The 18,513-nt window shown below is 32.7% G+C and overlaps 1 protein-coding gene across 4 annotated transcripts in view; it reads left to right on the plus strand.

Annotated features, from left to right (window-relative positions):
• The window catches only part of CENPK (centromere protein K), a 65,871-nt gene that overhangs the window by 36,541 nt on the left and 10,817 nt on the right, over window positions 1-18,513 (plus strand). For 3 of the 4 annotated variants that reach the window (XM_070519591.1, XM_014848506.3, XM_044772513.2), the window contains exon 11: window positions 1,299-2,196. Coding sequence is in view for 3 of the 4 variants with exons in the window: in XM_014848506.3 (XP_014703992.1) it covers window positions 1,299-1,457 (159 nt within the window). In the remaining variant the exon portion in view is untranslated. Of the gene's footprint in view, window positions 1-1,298; window positions 2,197-17,311; window positions 17,360-18,513 lie in introns of those variants that run through there. The other variant, XM_044772521.2, reaches the window with a different exon arrangement.

Raw genomic sequence — 18,513 nt, forward strand, 5'->3', positions numbered from 1 at the left:
TCCAATTCAGTGAAAAATAAAACAATATATGTGTTTATTTTGAAGTTGAACTTTTAGCATTTTATTATTTCTAGATCTACTAGAATTTTGATTAATATAATTGAAATTAGAAATGGAAGGTAAGAAAGATCTGAAATTGTATTAAAATAAGCAGTTGCTTTAAAGTAGGAATAATATTTAATTTTTTAATTATCATACCTAAAATAAATGAGAGCAAAAACTTTTTTACCCAGGATGTGGTACTTGAAATAGCTAAGTTAATGGTAGGTAAAAATTTCATTTCAAGTATTGAGATATTGATATTATTATGAAACGTGATTGAAATGAGAGCTTCATAGTTTAATTTTATTTCTATGATACTTTATTTTGTATAAATTATGCTTTTTCTTTTCCTCATTCCTTAAAATTATATCTTTTAATTGAAGCTTTGGCCTGGCAATTCAGAGATATGGAGTGTAATCCATGATCTGCTGCTTATTACGTGCCCCTTGGGGAAATTCTTAACCCTTCTGAGTTCTGATTTTTAATTTGTGAAGGTGCTGTGTGGTAGCGGAGGAGGCAGAGTAATAGATATTTAGCATTTTTGAGTATGTTTGATAGGACGTAAGTGTTCAAAGAATTGTAAATATGTGTTTCTTGACAAAACTTTCCCAATGCCAATGGATTTGGGAAAGACAGGATTCTCAGTGCACGTTAGCATTCTTTCCCCCAGCTTGTTTGACCATAGAAACTCTGTTTTTCAAAACTAAGAACATCCTTAGGGAGACCAATTCCATTGAAAGCAGTTTAGGAAATGTTAGATTATATAATTTACTACAAGTGCTCAAAACTTTATAATTTGTGATTGTAACTCCTCAACATCCTTAGTGAAGAAATCAGAGATATTCCAGATGAAGTTGAAGGAAATGATGATGATAGAAATATTGTTTTGAAGATTTATCAGAAGACTAGGTGTCTTTTTTGGGGGATTGGGTTGGTGATTCCTTTTTCCCTCAAATATTAATACACGCATACTAACTGTTTTTTGAACTTTGTGCATATTTTGTTGAGTATTAAATTTGTTTGTTTCTTATTTTTATTTTTAAGAAATAATTATAACCAAACATCTAATCTAAGGAAATTATTAATCCTGAGAAGTGGGAGAATTGTAAATGCCTTTTAAAAAGTTTTTAGAAAATGTTTTCAATTATTAAAAGAGGGAACGTTCCTTCTTTGGTGAAAAACATTATTAATGTCTTATTATAGTTGTATCAATTTTTTCCCAAGTAAGGTATATTTTGAATGCTATTTTTTCCTAGATTCTTTTAAATAGATTATTTGATGTTCCACATGATCCATATGTCAAAATTAGTGATTCTTTTTGGCCACCATATATTGAGCTGCTCCTGCGTAATGGAATTGCCTTGAGACATCCAGAAGATCCAACCCGAATAAGATTAGAAGCCTACCATCAGTAAAAGGATGGTCTCTTTTTCACACAGTACTCGAAAGAATTTTGTCATTCAAGGATAATGGAAACATTGAGGATTACTTGGATAAAGAATATTATTTGCAAATCAAAGCACATAGTCCATCTTTCTTTTATCCTTAAAATGACACATGCTGTCATCTCCTATTCATTTAAAAATGGTCCTTTCACATTCAGGAAGTGCTTTGGTGTTTTAAACTAGATGGACAAGAATGCAAGTAAAAAATATTCTAGACTTAATCATTATAAAACATTTAATGTATCTTACTTTTGCAATATTCTTTGGAAAATTCTTTGCTAATTTATGATATTACTAATGTAATATTTTCCTTTTAAAATTTATGACAGTTTCCATTTTGCATTTTGAGTTGTAGTTGATGCTTCACCTCCTTTAAATTTAGGAATTATAATGGAAAGCCCTTTAATTTGCAGATGGCTTTAAAATTGACTTAGTATCTGATGTAGAAGGAAGTGTAATTTAAAAGTGTTTAGTAAATTTGTTCCATGTATACTGTCTTATTTCTAGATTTGCTAAAAATTGGAATATAAAAAACTAATGGATAAAGATAGCATGAAAACTATATTTTAATGTATATTATATAACAAGTGATATTATATATTAACCCACTCTTGACTTTGTTAATCATTACTAACAAAATTGTGTTCATAAAATTTTGTTTATCCACTGTGACTTTTCTGTAAATAAAATTCTGTCATCTAAAAATCTCTAGCTGTTTTGGTGATGTGGCATGATATTTTAATAAGTTAAATAGGCTTTTTGTAGGTAGATAAATGAAAATATTATAGGACTTATTCAGGCTTACATACAAGCTACACTAGAGAATTCCAAACCAATTTAGTATCATTAGTTTTTTAAGAGGACTTAGTGTGTACTTTTACATTTGAAAATGCTTTTTAGTATATATCATTCAAGTTTCTTGCTTAAATACTTCATCTTTTTTAAAGTAAGCAAATAATATTCCAAGTATACTTTGTCCCTTCTATAGGAAATACAAATACTGTTATATTTTAGTGAATGTAAGTTCTTTTATGGGAAGATGACATATAAAGTACCTTCCTAGAATACTCTAGTTGGGAGTCAAAGAATGAGCAACTTTTATTCCTTGAAGTTACTGGAGAAGGGAGAAATGGTTCTGGCAGTGTAAGTCTGACGGTAATTCTACAGATAAGGCAGAGCTGTTGTCGGGGACTTCCCTGTGTTGCGAATTACAGAAAGAAATAAATAAAAGCAAAAAACAACTTGATGATTTATTTGGCAAGTATTCATTTTGCATTTTACTGAAGAATCTACTGGTTAGGATCATTTTACTACAGTGTCTTGTATAAGGCTCTAAAGAAAACTATGATGATTGCATCCTACTTTAATTCATTAACCCAGGCTTCTTACATGACAAGATTATTTGCCTACTTTTGATCTAAATCATAAACAAAGTAAATTATAGTGGAATTAGTCTTGATTTGTACTCCATCTAAGCTTACAGCCCTTAAAGCTTTTTGTGGTTTTGAGTATGTTGGAGAAAATGTTTCAGGTTCTGAAGACCTGTATGTATTTTCACTCTTCATTGATTTAAGAAAATCGCTGAAATCTATTAAAACTTAGAATTTGTCTTTATTTCACCAGGTCTTAAATATGATAATGCAAAATATCTGAAAGTAATACCACATTCTAGCTTTCCCACACCAGATGGTGATGTTAGCCTAACTTAGAAACAAAAATTTGTTTTGGTCTACCACAAAATATATTTAACTTTGTGATTGGTTGATATGTATGCATGGATCGATTTGGGAGAAATTAAATCTCTATTTGGTTCAAAATTCAACCCAGTTGAATATGACCTTCTTGAGTCTTATTCTGTATTTTATATGGTTGTACATCTATATTAACATTTTTGACTCCCTTATTTTCCGTAGTTTACTTTGTTGTTCATTTAGCTAACTTTTAGTTTAATTCTTTTTGCTTTTACCAAGAATTATATTTTTCAATTCTATACAATATCTTACCTCACTTTATTTTCTGATATTTACTAGTAAGTGATTAATAATAATAACTGAAATAAGAATGGTGAATGAGATGTCCTGTTGCCCTTTTGGTATTTTCTAATCAAAACATTAAAAATATGTAATCTTTATGCTTATGATGCCTCCTGATAGACTGTATTTTTTCTAAAGTTTTTGTGGGTCTGTCAATATGCTACCACTTGCTAAATGCAGCATCCCAATACTTTATTGTTAACCTTTTATGACATGTGGACTCAGAAGCATCAATTAGTAAAGTGAAAAATTGCATACTATTACCTTATTTTTAATATTTTTCTTCATTTGTTCTTTGTCTTCTACCTTGTGTGGATTGAATATCCCTTTTTATGGCATTCAGAGATTTTAACTTTTATCTGATTTTCAATTATACAAAAAAATGAATGCATTTGTTTTTGAAAAATTATTACAGATATTACAGATAAATCTACGTTTCCTTTGACCACATTTGGAATTTGGGTTCCCCATACCAATGAGGTAGCCACTGTTTGATACATGCTATTAATTTTCAGCTTACATTATCATCTTTTCCTACCATTTAACTGTGTCAAGAATATAATAAAATACATGTTAATGAATCTTCTTTTGTAGTAATCACAGAGCCAATTCATATCACAGTGGGTTGTTACATATCTGTTCACTATCCCCATATAAAATTTCTGCATTACAGTGTTTAATGTTAATACAAGTCTTTAGTATAAAAATATAATTTGATTTGTTCAACTGTATTAATTTTGTTGAAAGATAATTATGGTTAATATAATTTTAAAATAGTTTTTTAACTTTTCTGAGTAATAAATGATTCTTTTGAACCCCAGAAGTGCTCTATTCTTTTAAACAATATAAGAAGCAATATTTGCCAGCCATTTTGATAGATACATGAGGCATGTAGGAATCTGGGCAAGGGAAGTAGCAGGAATATGTGATGTAATTATGGATAATTCAAATGGGCTAGACTTACTAACATAATCTGATGGGAGGAAAATGCTTACATTCTCTTGAATGCTTTGGTTAGTCTGCTGTAATATATTTGTCTGTTTGGTCATTATAACTTGCTAAAAGTACTGAATTTGCTTCTAGTTGGTAGCTAATTTAGGGTACCTGTTACAAAGAAGGAGAGAGTAGAATCTTGAGTCTCAGTAATTTCATTTTTTGTATTTTGCCATTCCTATTATTTGTTAAAAGATATACCTAAAAAGTTAGGTCTCTGTACCCTCTTTTAAGTGTACTGTGAGAGTAAAATAAAATCTTTTATTTTTCTTATTTGTAATCTATCATAACAGTTTATTCCATAATATCAACAGTGTATTCTGTGATTATATGTTATGGATAAGTAAAGTGATTGACAACCCTGTTAATTTACCTTCATTTATTCCTTCTCTAACACTCTTCCTTTCTTTATGTAGATCCAAGTTTCTAACCCACATCATTTTCTTCACTCTGAAGAATTTTTTTTAACATTTCTTGCAAGGCAAGGCAACTGACAACAAAATCCCTCAATTTTTGTTTGTCTGTGAAAGTCTTTTTTTCCCCTTCCCTCTTGAAGGATAATTTCACTGGTTACAGAATTCTAAGTTGGTGGTTTTTAATCTTTAAAACACTAAATATTTCACTCCACTCTTTTCTTGTTTTCATGATTTCTAAAGAGAAGTCTAATGTAATTCTTATCCTTATTCCTCCATTTCAAGATTTTTATTCCTCTGGCTTCTTTCAATACTTTGTTTTTGTTTTTCTGGAATTTGAATATGATATGCTTCTGTGTAGATTTTTTTGACATTTATCCTGCTTGGTGTTTTCTGAGCTTCCTGGATTTGTGACTTGGTATCTGTCATTATCATTATTACTTCAAATATTTCGTGTCCCTTTCTTCTCCTTCTGATAGTCCCATGACGTGTATGTTAAACCTTTTGTAATCATCTAATAGTTCTTAGCTATTCTGTCTGGTCTTTGTCACTCTTTTTTTCTGTCTGCATTTCAGTTTTGGAAGTTTCTATTGACACATTTTCAAGCACACTGATTCTTTCCTCAGCTGTGCCCACTCTCTTGCTGAGCCAATCAAAAGCATTCTTCATTTCTGTTACATTGTTTTTAATTTTTAGCATTTCCTTTTGATTCTTTCTTAGAGTCTTTATCTCTGCTTATATTACTATTTATTTTTTCACCTTATTTACTTTTTCCATCAGAGCCTATAGCATATTAATTGTAGTTGTTTTAAATTCCTGGTCTGATCATTCCAAAATCTCTGTCATATCTGAGTATGGTTCTTATGCTTTTTCTCTTCAAGGTGCCTTTTTTTGTCTTTTACTATGGCTTTTAATTTTTGTTAATCCAGACATGATGTACTGGATAAAAAGGAACCTGGTACTGGCTCCACTGGCTATTTCTGCTCCTGGGCTTCTGCTCTAGTAACTGTGACGTTATGTATTTGTCTGTCTGTGATTGACAGCAAATGTAAGAGATTAGTGGGAGGAATTTGAAATACTGGTATAAAGTATTTGCATTACTCGTTATGTGGTATAATATTATTTGAAAGTAAAGTTGGATTAGTTCTAAGGTCTATATTGCAAACTCTAGCGCAATAACTAAAAAAAAGGTTTTTAAGGAAAAGCATCATATAAAATGCTTGTTTAAACTAGAGAAGGCAAAAAAGTGGAAAACAAAAAAGAACAAGGGCAATAAATAGAAAACAGTAACAAACACGGTAGATCTAAATCCAACTATATCAATAATCACTAAATGTGACTAGACTGAATATACAAATTAATACAGGACTGTCAGAGTAGTTGATAAAACAAGACTCAACTATGTTTATTACAAGAATGCATTTGAAATATAAAGACTCAGATTAAAAGTAAAGGGATGGAGAAAGATATACCATGCTAACATTAATGAAAAGAAACCTAGACTTAGCTATATTAATTTCAGACAAAGCAGACTTCAGAGCAAGGAAAATGACCAGGAATTATGAATGGCACTTTGTATTGATAAAGTGGTCAATTCTCTAAGAAGACATAATAATCCTTAGTGTGTTTGCACCTAACAACATTATCATAATACATGAGGCAAAAACTGATAGAACTCCAAGAAGATATAGCTGAGTTCGCTATTGTAGTTGGAACCTTCAGCATTCCTGTATCAGTAATTGATGGGTCCAGCAGGCAGAAAGTTAGTAAGGGTTTAGTTAAACTGAACAGCACCATCAATCAACTGGTTCTAATTGACATTTGTAGAATACTTATCCAGTAACAGCAGAATACATGTTCTTTTCAAGTTCACATGGAACATTTACTAAGACCTCATTCTGGGTCATGAATAAATTTTTAAAAATAGACTGCAAAGTATGCTCTCAGACTACAATAGAATTAAACTAGAAATCCCAATAACAGAAAGATACCTGGAAAATCCCACAATATTTGGAGATTAAACAACACACTCCAAAATAATACACAAATCAAAGAAGTCTCAAGAGAAACTTTTAAATATTTTGAACTAAATGAAAATGCTACTCATCAAAATTTGTGAGATGCAGCAAAAACAGTTTAGAGAGAAATTTATAGCATTGAATGTATTTCTTAGAAAAGATGAAAGAGCTAAAAGCAATAATCTAAGATTCCACCTTAGGAAACTGGAAAAAGAAGAGCAAATTAAATCCAAAGTAAACAGAAGAAAAGAAATAATAAAAATCAGACTTGAAATCAGTGAAAATGAAACAGAAGAAAAGAAATAATAAAAATCAGACTTGAACTCAGTGAAAATGAAAACAGGAGAAATCAGTGGAGCAAATCAATGAAACCAAAAGCTGCTTGTTTGAAAATATCAATAGAATTGATAAATCTGTAGCCAGGCTAACTAAGAAAGAAAGAAAACAAAAATTACGATATCAGAAATTAAGAGGGACCATCATTACTGATCCCAGGAAGATTAAAAAGATAGTAAAAAATAAGTTAAAAACAAAACAGGGAAGATAAAGGCATATTATGAACAACTTTATGCCCACAAATTTTATAATTTAGATGAAATGGAACAATTTTATGAAAGACAATCTACTAAAATTCACACAAAGGAAAATAGCTACTTTGCTTAAGCCTATATCTATTAAAGGAATTGAATCAATAAATAATGAGTTTCCAAAACAGAAAGCATCAAGCTCAGATGGTTCCAGTGGTGAATTCTACCAAATATTCAAGAAGGAAATGATGCCAATTCTTTACAGTCTGTTCTATAAAGTAGAAGCAAAGAGAATGGTTTCTGACTCGTTCTATGAGGCCAGCATTACCCCAGTACCAAAACCAGACAAAGACGTTACAAGAAAGGAAAGCTACAAATATCTCTCATGAATATAGGTGCAAGAATCCTCAAGAAAAGTAATGAGATTCAGGGCTGGCCCCGTGGCCAAGTGCTTAAGTTCGCATGCTCCACTTCGGTGGCCCAGGGTTTCACCAGTTGGGATCCTGGGCATGGACATGGCACTGCTTGTCAGGCCATGCTGAGGCAGCGTCCCACATGCCACAACTAGAAGGACCCACAACTGAAAAACATACAAGTATATACTAAGGGGGTTTGGGGAGAAAAAACAGGGAAAAAAAAGTAATGAAATTCAACAATGTATCACAAAAGAGTATATACCATAGCCAGTCACATTTATTACAGGTATGCAAGAATGGTTCAATATTCAAAAATCAATTAATGTAATCTATCACACCATCAGACTAAAGCAGAAAAATCATATGATCATACCAATAGATTACAGAAAAGCCGTTTGACAAAATCCAACAGCCATTCATGATAAAAACTCTCAGCAAGCTAGGAATAGAAAGGAATTTCCTTAACTTGATAAAGAACATCTGCAAAAAACTTACAGCTAACGTACCTTCTTAATGATGGGAAACTAAATGCTTTTTCTCTAAGCTTGAGAGCAAGTCAAGAATGTCTCACCACTCCTAGTCAACATTGTATTAGAAGTTCTACCTAATGCAGTAAGACAAAAAACATCCCAAGAATCAACAAAAAATCTCTTGGAACTAAAGTCCGGTTATAGCAAGGTTGCAGGATATAAGGTTAACATACAAAAGTTACCTGTATACACTTGAAAGTCAAAACGTCATTTACATTAACACCAAAAAAAGAGAGAAATACTTATTATAAATCTAACAGAATATGTACAAGATTTATACGAGGAAACCTACAAAAGTTATAAAAGAAATCAAAGAAGATCTAAATAAATGGAAAGATACTCCATGTTTATGGATAGAAAAACTTAAAGTCTCAATTCTTCCCGAATTGATTTATAGATTTAAAGCAATCCCAATCAAAATCCCAGCAAGTTACTTTGTGGAAATTAACAAATTGATTCTAAAGTTTATATGGAAAGGCAGAAGACTCAGTATAGCTGCCACAATGTTGAAGAAGAACAAAGTTGGAAGACACCAACTTTAAGACTTACTATAAAGCTATAGTAACCAAGACAGTGTGATATTGGTGAAAGAATAGACAAATAGATCAATGGAATAGAACAGAGAGCTCAGAAATAGACCCATGCAAATATGGCCAGCTGATCTTTGACAAAGGAACAAAGGCAGTCCAATGGAGAAAGCTTAGTCTTTTTCAACAAATGATCTTAGAACAGTACATGCACATGCAAAAAGAAAAACAAATGAAAACAACAAGCAAACAAAAACTAGACACTGACATTACACCTTTAACAAAAATTAAAATGGATCATAGGCCTAAATGTAAAATGCACAGCTGTAAAACTTCTAGAAAATAACATGAGAAAATCTAGTTTGACTTTGGGTTTGGTGAAGACTTTTTAGATACAACAGCAAAAGTACATTTCATGAAAAAAAAATGATAAGTTGGACTTTATTCAAATTAACAACTTCTGCTCTGTTAAAGACTGTATGGAAAAGACATAGAATGAAAAAGTAAGCCACAGACTGGGAGAAAATATTTGCAAAACACATATCTGATAAAGATAACACAAAACTAATCAAAATATGCAAACAACTCTTAAAATTCAACAATAAGACAACAAACATCTCAATTAAAAAGAAGGTAAAAGATCTGAACACGGGACTGGCCCCATAGCTGAGCGGTTAAATTTGTGCACTCCACTTTGGCAGCCCAGGGTTTCACTGGTTGGGATTCTGGGCGCAGACCAAGCACCGCTCATCAAGCCATGCTGATGTGGCATCCCGCATAGCTCAACTAGAAGAACTTACAATTGGAACATACAACTGTGTACTGGGGAGATTAGGGAGAAGTAAAAAAGAAAAAGATCTGAACAGACAGCTCACAAAAGAAGATATACAGTAGGCCATGCTGTGGTGGCATCCCACATAGAAGAACTAGAATGACTTACAACTATGTACTGGGGCTTTGGGGAGGGAAAAAAAAACGAAAAAAAAAAGAGGAAGATTGGCAATGTGTTAGTTCAGGGCCAATCTTCCTCACCAAAAAGCATACCTTAAAAAAAAAAAGGATGGCTCAAATCAAAAACGTTGGCAACAACAAATGCTGGTGAAAATGTGGAGCAACAGGGACTCTCATTCACTGCTGGTGGGAATGCAAAATGATACAGCCACCCTGGAAAGCAGTTGGGCAGTTTCTTACAATATTAAGCATACTCTTACCATGCGACCCACTGATTACACTCCTTGATATTTACCCAAATGAGTTGAAAATGTAGGTCCATACAAAATCCTGCACACAAATGTTTATAGCAGCGTTTTTCATAACTGCCAAAAATTGGAAGCAATCCAGATGTTCTTCAGTAAGTGAATGGACAAACTGTGGTACATCCATACAGTGGAATATTATTCAGCCATGAAAACAAATGAACTATCAAGCCATGAAAAAATATGGAGGAACCTTAAATGCATATTGCTAAGTGAAAGAAGCCAATCTGAAAAGGCTACATACTATATAATTCCAGCTATATGACATTCTGGAAAAGGCAAAACTATGGAGACAATTAAATAATCTATGGTTACCAGGGACTGTTAACTGGGGTGGGATGGACAGGGTAGGGAGGGGTGGGATAAGTAGGTGGAGTACAGGGAATTTTTAGGGCAGTGAAACTATTTTTTGTGATACTGTAATGGTGAATATATAACATGCATTGTCAAAACCTATAGAACTGTACAATACAGAATGAATCCTAATGTAAACTATGGACTTTACTTAATAACAATGTATCAACATCAACAAATACAATGTATCAATAATGTATCAATATGAGTTCATCAATTGTAACAAGTGTAACACAAATACAAGATGTTAATGACAGGGGAACCTATGGGTGGGGGAAAGGTAGTATATGGGAAATCTGTACTTCTCAATTTCTCTGTAAACCTAAAACTGCTCTAAAAATAAAGTCCCACAAGGATGGGAGAAGGGAGAGAGAAAAAACAAAATATAAAATGCTTATTTTCATATAGATGTTAGGTAGATGTTAAGGGATACCAAACAAGCAAAAACTAATCAGATAGTAAAAGGTTAAATAAGAGAAAAGTTATAATTAACAAGTTAACCACTAGAACAAAAATGCAAACCTTCCTAAATACGAGAAAAGTTTAAATCAGAGCAAAGAATACATATAGAGAATGAAACATAACATATAACAAAATTCACATAATTAAAAAACATCATGATAATGTCTGGGGAGAACCCCAACTTCATATAAGATGACAAGGAGTAAATTTCTTACACTTCCATAAGTGCTGAAAGTATATGCAATTTAATGGATCAGAGCCAAACAGTTTATTACAGCATTGCAAACAAGAGGAGTTATCAGCATTGTTGTGCTAGCTTTCGTTGTCCCCAAGTCCCGTGGAGCAATATAATGAGGCTAGATGGAGGCTACATATGCAGTGGGTTTTGCCACAGCTTAGGAAGCCAGGATCAAAGAATGCTTAGCACCTTTTGTAGCAAGCAGCAAATAAGTCAGTACTCCTCACTGGGGAGCAAGCACTTAAATCGTGGTCATGCTTTGGTTACCTTGACATACTTATTTGCCTATGTGACTAGTTCCAGAAAGTGCTCAATATCAGAAGTGGGTAACCCTTGTAGTTTTGCACTCAGCAAGAGCGTGAAGAAATGCTCATAGCCTCAGGAGGCCTGCCTCTCCTAAAATAGATATGAGACCAAACATATTGGTCATAACAATGAGAATCTCCTTAGCTCACAAAGCAAAACCCAAGTGCAGTATATGTGAGGCATACCTAAAACAAAATAATTTAAAGAGCCTAAACATAAAGGGATAGAAAGAAGTCTATAAGGCAAATGGAAATTTTTTGCCCATTTTGAAATTGGGTTGTCTGTCATCTTATTGAGTTTTGAGAGTGTTTGTGTATTCTGAATACAAATCTTTTATCACATATATGATTTACAAATATTAGGTAGGCTCCTGGATGAGAAAAACAGCAATAGCAGAAAAACTGGTGAAATTTGAGTATGGTCTAGTTAATAGTATTGTACCAATGTTAGTTTACTGAGTTTGATAATTATAATACAGGTTTATAAGCTTTTAACATTACAGAAACCAGGTGAAGGACACATAGGAACTCTGTGCTACCTTTGCAAGTTTAAAATTAAGTTAAAATAAAAAGCTAAAAAAAAAGTATGACTTCAAAGTGATACAGTGAGTTCTCACATTAGTATACTCTTTATTCTAACATGTGGCTTTGATATGTAAAGTTTAAAAGAGAAAACATAAGGAAAAATGTATAGAAAGACTTAAAAACTAGATAAGCATATTAGTGGATCAGAAATCAGAAGAGAAATAGAAAGCTGTGAGTGGAAATGATGCCACAGTTGTATTTGACTCTAAGTTTAGAAGTACTTGATGATTAGGAGAATTTGGTTCTTTCCTGATAATGAATATTAAAAGTTCTCCATATGAGAAAGACTAGAATCAGGGTCACTGATTGAAGCTAAGGGCTTGAGCGGGTCTCTTCACACTCAAAACCTTATGAAAGGAGATCTAAAATAAAAACAAAACCTCTATGTCTTATAACAAGCTGTGGCCTAGGAAAGTGAAAGTCTCACAGATATGGCTGTATCATCAGAAATTAAGTGGGGATGTGTTAAATATCTAATCTCACTTAGATGGATGCAATAGCCAGTCTCCAAGATCAATGATCCTCCCCTGCTGGTATTCATGTCCTTGGTTAGCACTGCCTCTGCGATATTGTGTCCTTGTTGGTCTCTGTGACTGATAGAACATAGTGAAAGTGACAGTGTGCAGCTTAGAGGGCAAGATCATAAAAGCTAGCAATCCAACTGAGATCAAGATGGAAGAGGCAATGTCTTTTATGACAAACAACCTGTGTTGAGGCCTGCATGAGCAGGAACTGAGGTCTGTCAACAACCAGCACCACCCTGTCAGCTGTGTCACTGAGCCACCTTCAGCCTTCAGATAACTGTAGCCCTGGCCAAAATCTTGACTGCAACCTCATGAGAAACTCCAAGCCACAACTGTTCAGCTAAGCTGTTTCTGAATTTCTGACACACTGAAACTGTGAAAAAATGTTTGTTGTTTAATTTTGGATTATCTTATTATATAGTAATAGACAATTTTATCATTGGAATGATAAAACACCGTAATAACTGGTTATACAGTTGGAGGTGGGACAGACTAAAGCAATTTAAAAACTCCTAGGTGAGGAGGGGTCAAAACAGGGATAGGGAAGGGAGTAAAAATGACATACCATAAACATAACACTTTTCCCAGTAAAATGACCATGCAAACCAAAATGTTGAATAAGTGAAGGAATTTAAAGATAGCCAAGGCAGCAAATTTTGTTGCTTGCCTCTACTCTTACTGCTAACAGAACTAAATTTTGTTTGGGTAATCCATTCTTGTCTACACAGCCATGCATTTAGCTAAACCGAACATGGTTGTCTGAATCCCCTTCTTAGTGATTTATTTCAGAATGCATTTGATGCAATATTGGCTTAATATATATGTCTACTGAAGAACTTTTGGGAAAGTTTTTTTACTGATTAAAAAAATGTATGGGAAGAGATGGGTTCTTTTGTTTGGTGGATGTTATTGGGTATGCATCAAACATCTGGAACTATTTAGCCACTTTGTAACCATAAGGAGAGCTGCCGTGGACAAATCTGGCATATTTAGTATGGCCGAGTCACAAAAGATAACAAATTCTGATAATGTTATTGAGCCAGTGAATTAATTGGCCCTAGAGCTGCTCTACTATGGAACATGATATATAAAATAATAAATTTTCCTTCTGGTTTAAGTCAATTGAGATAGGTTTTTATGTTACTTGTAACTGAATGCACTCTAGCTGGTAGCAACATACAACAGAATTATCAAATGGAACATTCATCTCAATGAAACTAATTTTATAGGAAAATCTGACAAAGACTTTAAAACGTGTATTTTGAGGTTATTTGAAGAAATAAATTTCTTCCATTTCAAAAAGGCTGGAATTGTAACACAAAACGAGGACCAATTGAAACAACATTTGGTTATGAAAAGGAATTAATTACAAATCTCATATATGATTAAATATAATAATTTAAATACAAATTCTACAAGGGGGATAAACTTAACTGGATAGAGTCAAAGATTGAATTAATGAATTGAAAGATAATTTGATAAATTCATCCAGAAAGATAAAGAGATAAAAATTATGAAGAGCAGATAAGAGATATAGAGGGCAAATTGAAGTACTTCCCCAAGACAGAAGTTCCTGGTGAAAAGAATAGAGAGAATGATGGATAAGTACTATTTGGATACATAACAGCTGAAAAAGTTCCAGCATGCAGAACAACAGAAATCCTCAGAAAAACATGTACATTGAATACCATGCAGGATAAATCAAGCTAAAACCACACCATGAAGTAGTTTAGTGAAACTGCAAAACATCAAGGAGAAAATTTTCAAAGATACCAAAGAGAAAAGATAGTTTAGCAACACAGAAGTAGCAATTAAGGTTATCTGCAACAATAGATGTTGGTGCTGAGGGGAAAAAAAAGACCGTCAGCCTAGAATTCCATAATCAGCTAAACTATTATTCAAGAATGAGAACAAAATAAATTTTCTGACATATGAAAACTAGAAATCCTTCTCATCACACACCTCCCTAAAAGAACTGTTAGTAGACATACTTCAACAAGCAGAAAAGTTAATTTAGCAGAAGGATGAGGGATAAAAGAAACAAACATAAACACACAAATTTATTTAATAACAGTTATGAAAGGAAGATATTTAGAAAGAAAAAGTATTTTTGGAAAAGATGTTGCAAGGATATCATACTTAAGAACATCTGGCTATTCAAATAGGAAAATACGACCTATGTTTAAAGGAAAAATCCCTACAACGTTACCAAGTTTGTGTTAACCTGTTCATAGTGACAGGGAAAAAGCAATTTTGTCACATTGTTATCATATGCATATAAGTTGTGACCTATTTTTAGGAATCGATATTGCAGAAGTAAAGAATAAATGTTTGGTAGGAAGTTAATTTATGGGAAATACTCAAGAGTTTTTGAAGACAAAATAGGAATTCCCTCTTATTTTTGGCTTATCCTAGGGCATAAAATGTTTGTTTGGCCTGTGGAGCATGATATGCATTCTTACTGTGTAATGGCAGCAGGGCAAAGGGTTGCTATTGCTTCATGACAATTGCATATTATAAAGAAACCAATGGTTTTTGCTTTTTTGTAAGAAAAAAAAATATAGTAAGTAGGCAAAAATCTCTTTAAGAATACAAAGAGCCCTAAACATAAAAGAAAAAAGTTAAAATGGACTATATTAAAATTAGGAATTTTTGTCTATAAAAAAGGAAAACACCTTCAGAGAGTTAGAAGGAAACCTATAGAATGGGAGAAAGTATTTACAGTATCTATATCCAACGAAGAACTCAAATGTGTCATATATAAAGAATGCTGAAAAATCAATAAATAGAAGACATTCATCCCAGTTAGAAATTTTATTGGTAAAAAGACTTGAGACACTTTATAATAGAGAACAATTACCTTGAAAATCTTTTAAAAATAATGGAGAGAGAGAGTCTTAGTATGTTTGGGCCGTTATAACCAAATACTACAAACTGAGTAACTTATAAGCAACAGAAATTTATTTCTCACAGTTCTGCAGGCTAAAAGTCTGAGATCAGGGTGCCAGCATGGTCGGGTGAGGGCCTTCTTCCTGTTTCATAGCTGGTGACTTCTCTGCATGTCCTCACGTGGTGAAAGGGGTGAGAGATTTCTATAGGGTCTCTTTTATAAGAACACTAATCCCATTTATGAAGGTTCCACTCTAATGACCTAAGCACCTCCCCAAAGCCCCAGCTCCTAATACCATCACATTGGACATTAGGATTTCAACATATGAATTTTGGGGAGGTAGGGGTTCACAAACACTCAGACCATAGTCGAGAGGAATTCTAGTTTCTGACTAAGATGGAATAGACACACTTCTCCCTATTCCTCCCACTAAGTACAGCTAAAAACTGCACTTTATGTATAAACCACATGTTAAGAAAACTGAACAGTAGACTAAAGAAGGCCTACTGGCTAGGGAGTTGGTGAATTGTGGTTCCATTTACAGATGGAAAAGACAGAGAAACAGGTTGAATTCTGTTTATGTCACATGAAGTTTGTGTTGCCTATGAGACACACTCAAGCAGACATTTAGATACAGGAATCATTGGCATACAGATGGTCTTTAAAGACATGGAAAAGGATACATTAATCAGTCAATAGAGAATAGAATGGGTATGAGGACTGACCCCTGGGCATTTTAATATTTAGTGATTGAGCAGGGGAGGAGAAGGGACCATTGGGGAAGGAGAAAATCTAGGAGAGTGTAGTGTTACAGAACCTGAGGGAAGAAAATACAGCATTTCCAGAAGTTGGGAGTGATCAACTGCATTCTATGTCGCTGGGAGTTCAAGTAAGAATCACTAAATTGACCACCAGATTTGGCAACATGGATGTCAGAAAAATGATTATTTAGACTTCACTGAATTTTCTATTATTTGAAGCCCATAGCATTTACAATATATGTCATTAAATTATATAACTTGCTGCATTTTCCCTTATCATACTTTAATCCTATTTTCCAATTTGTCTGTAGATTTATTGAGGAAAGGAACCTTGCCTTATAGTTTTATACTTGTTAACCCTTCCCACAATGCAAAGGAGCAGGCAATTGTTACTAGCATATCAGGGTCTTTGCTGTTGTTAACTCAGTGATACCTTTTGACTTCATCTTCTTCTTCTTTTTGAATATTAGATATTATTTGTATAATATAGTTATAAACCGTTGGTAATACCCTTTTTTTCTCAAGTTTTTTTTTCTTCTTGCTATTGGTCTCATACTCTAATAAGAAAATAAATAAGAGAGGTTAAAATGAAACTATTGTTTGTCACTATCTGTGGTAAAAACTTTGGGTAGAAAGACTGAAATTATAAGCTAAATCTAATACATGAATTTCAGTTAGCTCTGCTCACCTGTAATATATCATTATATTGCTAATTGGCAATTTAAAGTATTTAAAGTATTTCTGAAATTGCCATATAAGTTGTAGTAACAAATAGTAATCTTCTCTTTTTTTTCCTTTAAGATTGTAAATTATTCCAACTATATAGAGATTAAAATAATAGATAACCATGTATGCTGAATATATTGAACTAGCACATGTTAACATTTTATGATAATTTAGATTGTTTTGTTTTTTAGACACAATTTTACAGATTTAGTTGATGCCCACTTTGTGCTCCTCCTTAATTCTGTTCTCTTCTCTTTCTCCCCCAGGTAACTATGATCGTCAAGATAGTATATATTCTTCGTGTGAATACTTTTGTAAGTTTAAAAAATATATTTGGTGTGCTATTAAAAATTATATAAATGGTATCATATTATATACATTTTATCCCAATTTGAATTATAATATATCCTATTGCAGCATTTCAATTCAATGTTATATAGTTTATCCATGTTGACACATATATATTTTGTCCATCATTTAACTATCACATAATATTCCATTGTAGGTATAAATTACAATTTATTTAGTTCCCTACTGATAATCATTTAGGTCGTTTCCAATTATTCACTGCTACAAATAGTGTTGCCATAATTATTAATGAGGATTCTCATATGCAAGAATTTCTTAACATGATATATTTAAAAGTGGAGTGGCTGGGTCAAAGACTATGCACATCTTTCTGTTTATTAGATATTTCCAAGTTGCTCTCTGTGGTGTTTGCACTTAAATTATACTTCCATCAACAGTATATCAGATGACCAATATGGCCAATGACCAGTATATCAAATCCTCCCCAACACTAGATCTTATCAAATTTTAATATTTTTGCCACTCTCATGAAAGAGAAACATTTCCATTTCCATGATTGCTTCCAAGATTGAACACTTTATTATTCATTTATTGGTCGTTAGCTTCTTTTCTCCTGCAACTTTTCTATTTATGCCATTTTCCTATTCTTAATTTTTTCTTGCCTATCTTTTCAGATTTGTGAGAGTTCTGTAAATATTGTAGATATTTATTGTGTTTCAGTTACATGTGTTGCAAATTCTTCTCCCAATCTCTACCTACATTTTCACTTTTTAATAGTTTTAAAAATTTCATTTAATGAAGTTGTCAGTCTTCTCCTCTATGCTCTGAGCCTTTACACCTTATTTAAGAAATCCCACAACCATCCTTCAATAGTTTAGAAAATATTTGTTTTTACTATATCAAATTCGAATTCAATCTCATTGAAAGAATAAAATGTATTGTGTAGAAAGTATATGGAATTTGGTTTTAATGTGTTGAATCTGGTTTTAATGTCTGGGAGGTAGAATTCAAAATTCATTATCTTTAGAGATAGTCATCTGCTCCAATTTAATAATTCCAAGCAAGCATAAAATCAGAATTTTTAATCTCATTTTTCTGAAAATACAAGCAAAAAGTCCAATTTTAAGAAATGCCTTGGTTTTTAACTGAAAAAATTAAG

This window comes from Equus asinus, chromosome 10, assembly GCF_041296235.1.
Source record: "Equus asinus isolate D_3611 breed Donkey chromosome 10, EquAss-T2T_v2, whole genome shotgun sequence".
NCBI classification, from domain to species: domain Eukaryota; kingdom Metazoa; phylum Chordata; class Mammalia; order Perissodactyla; family Equidae; genus Equus; species Equus asinus.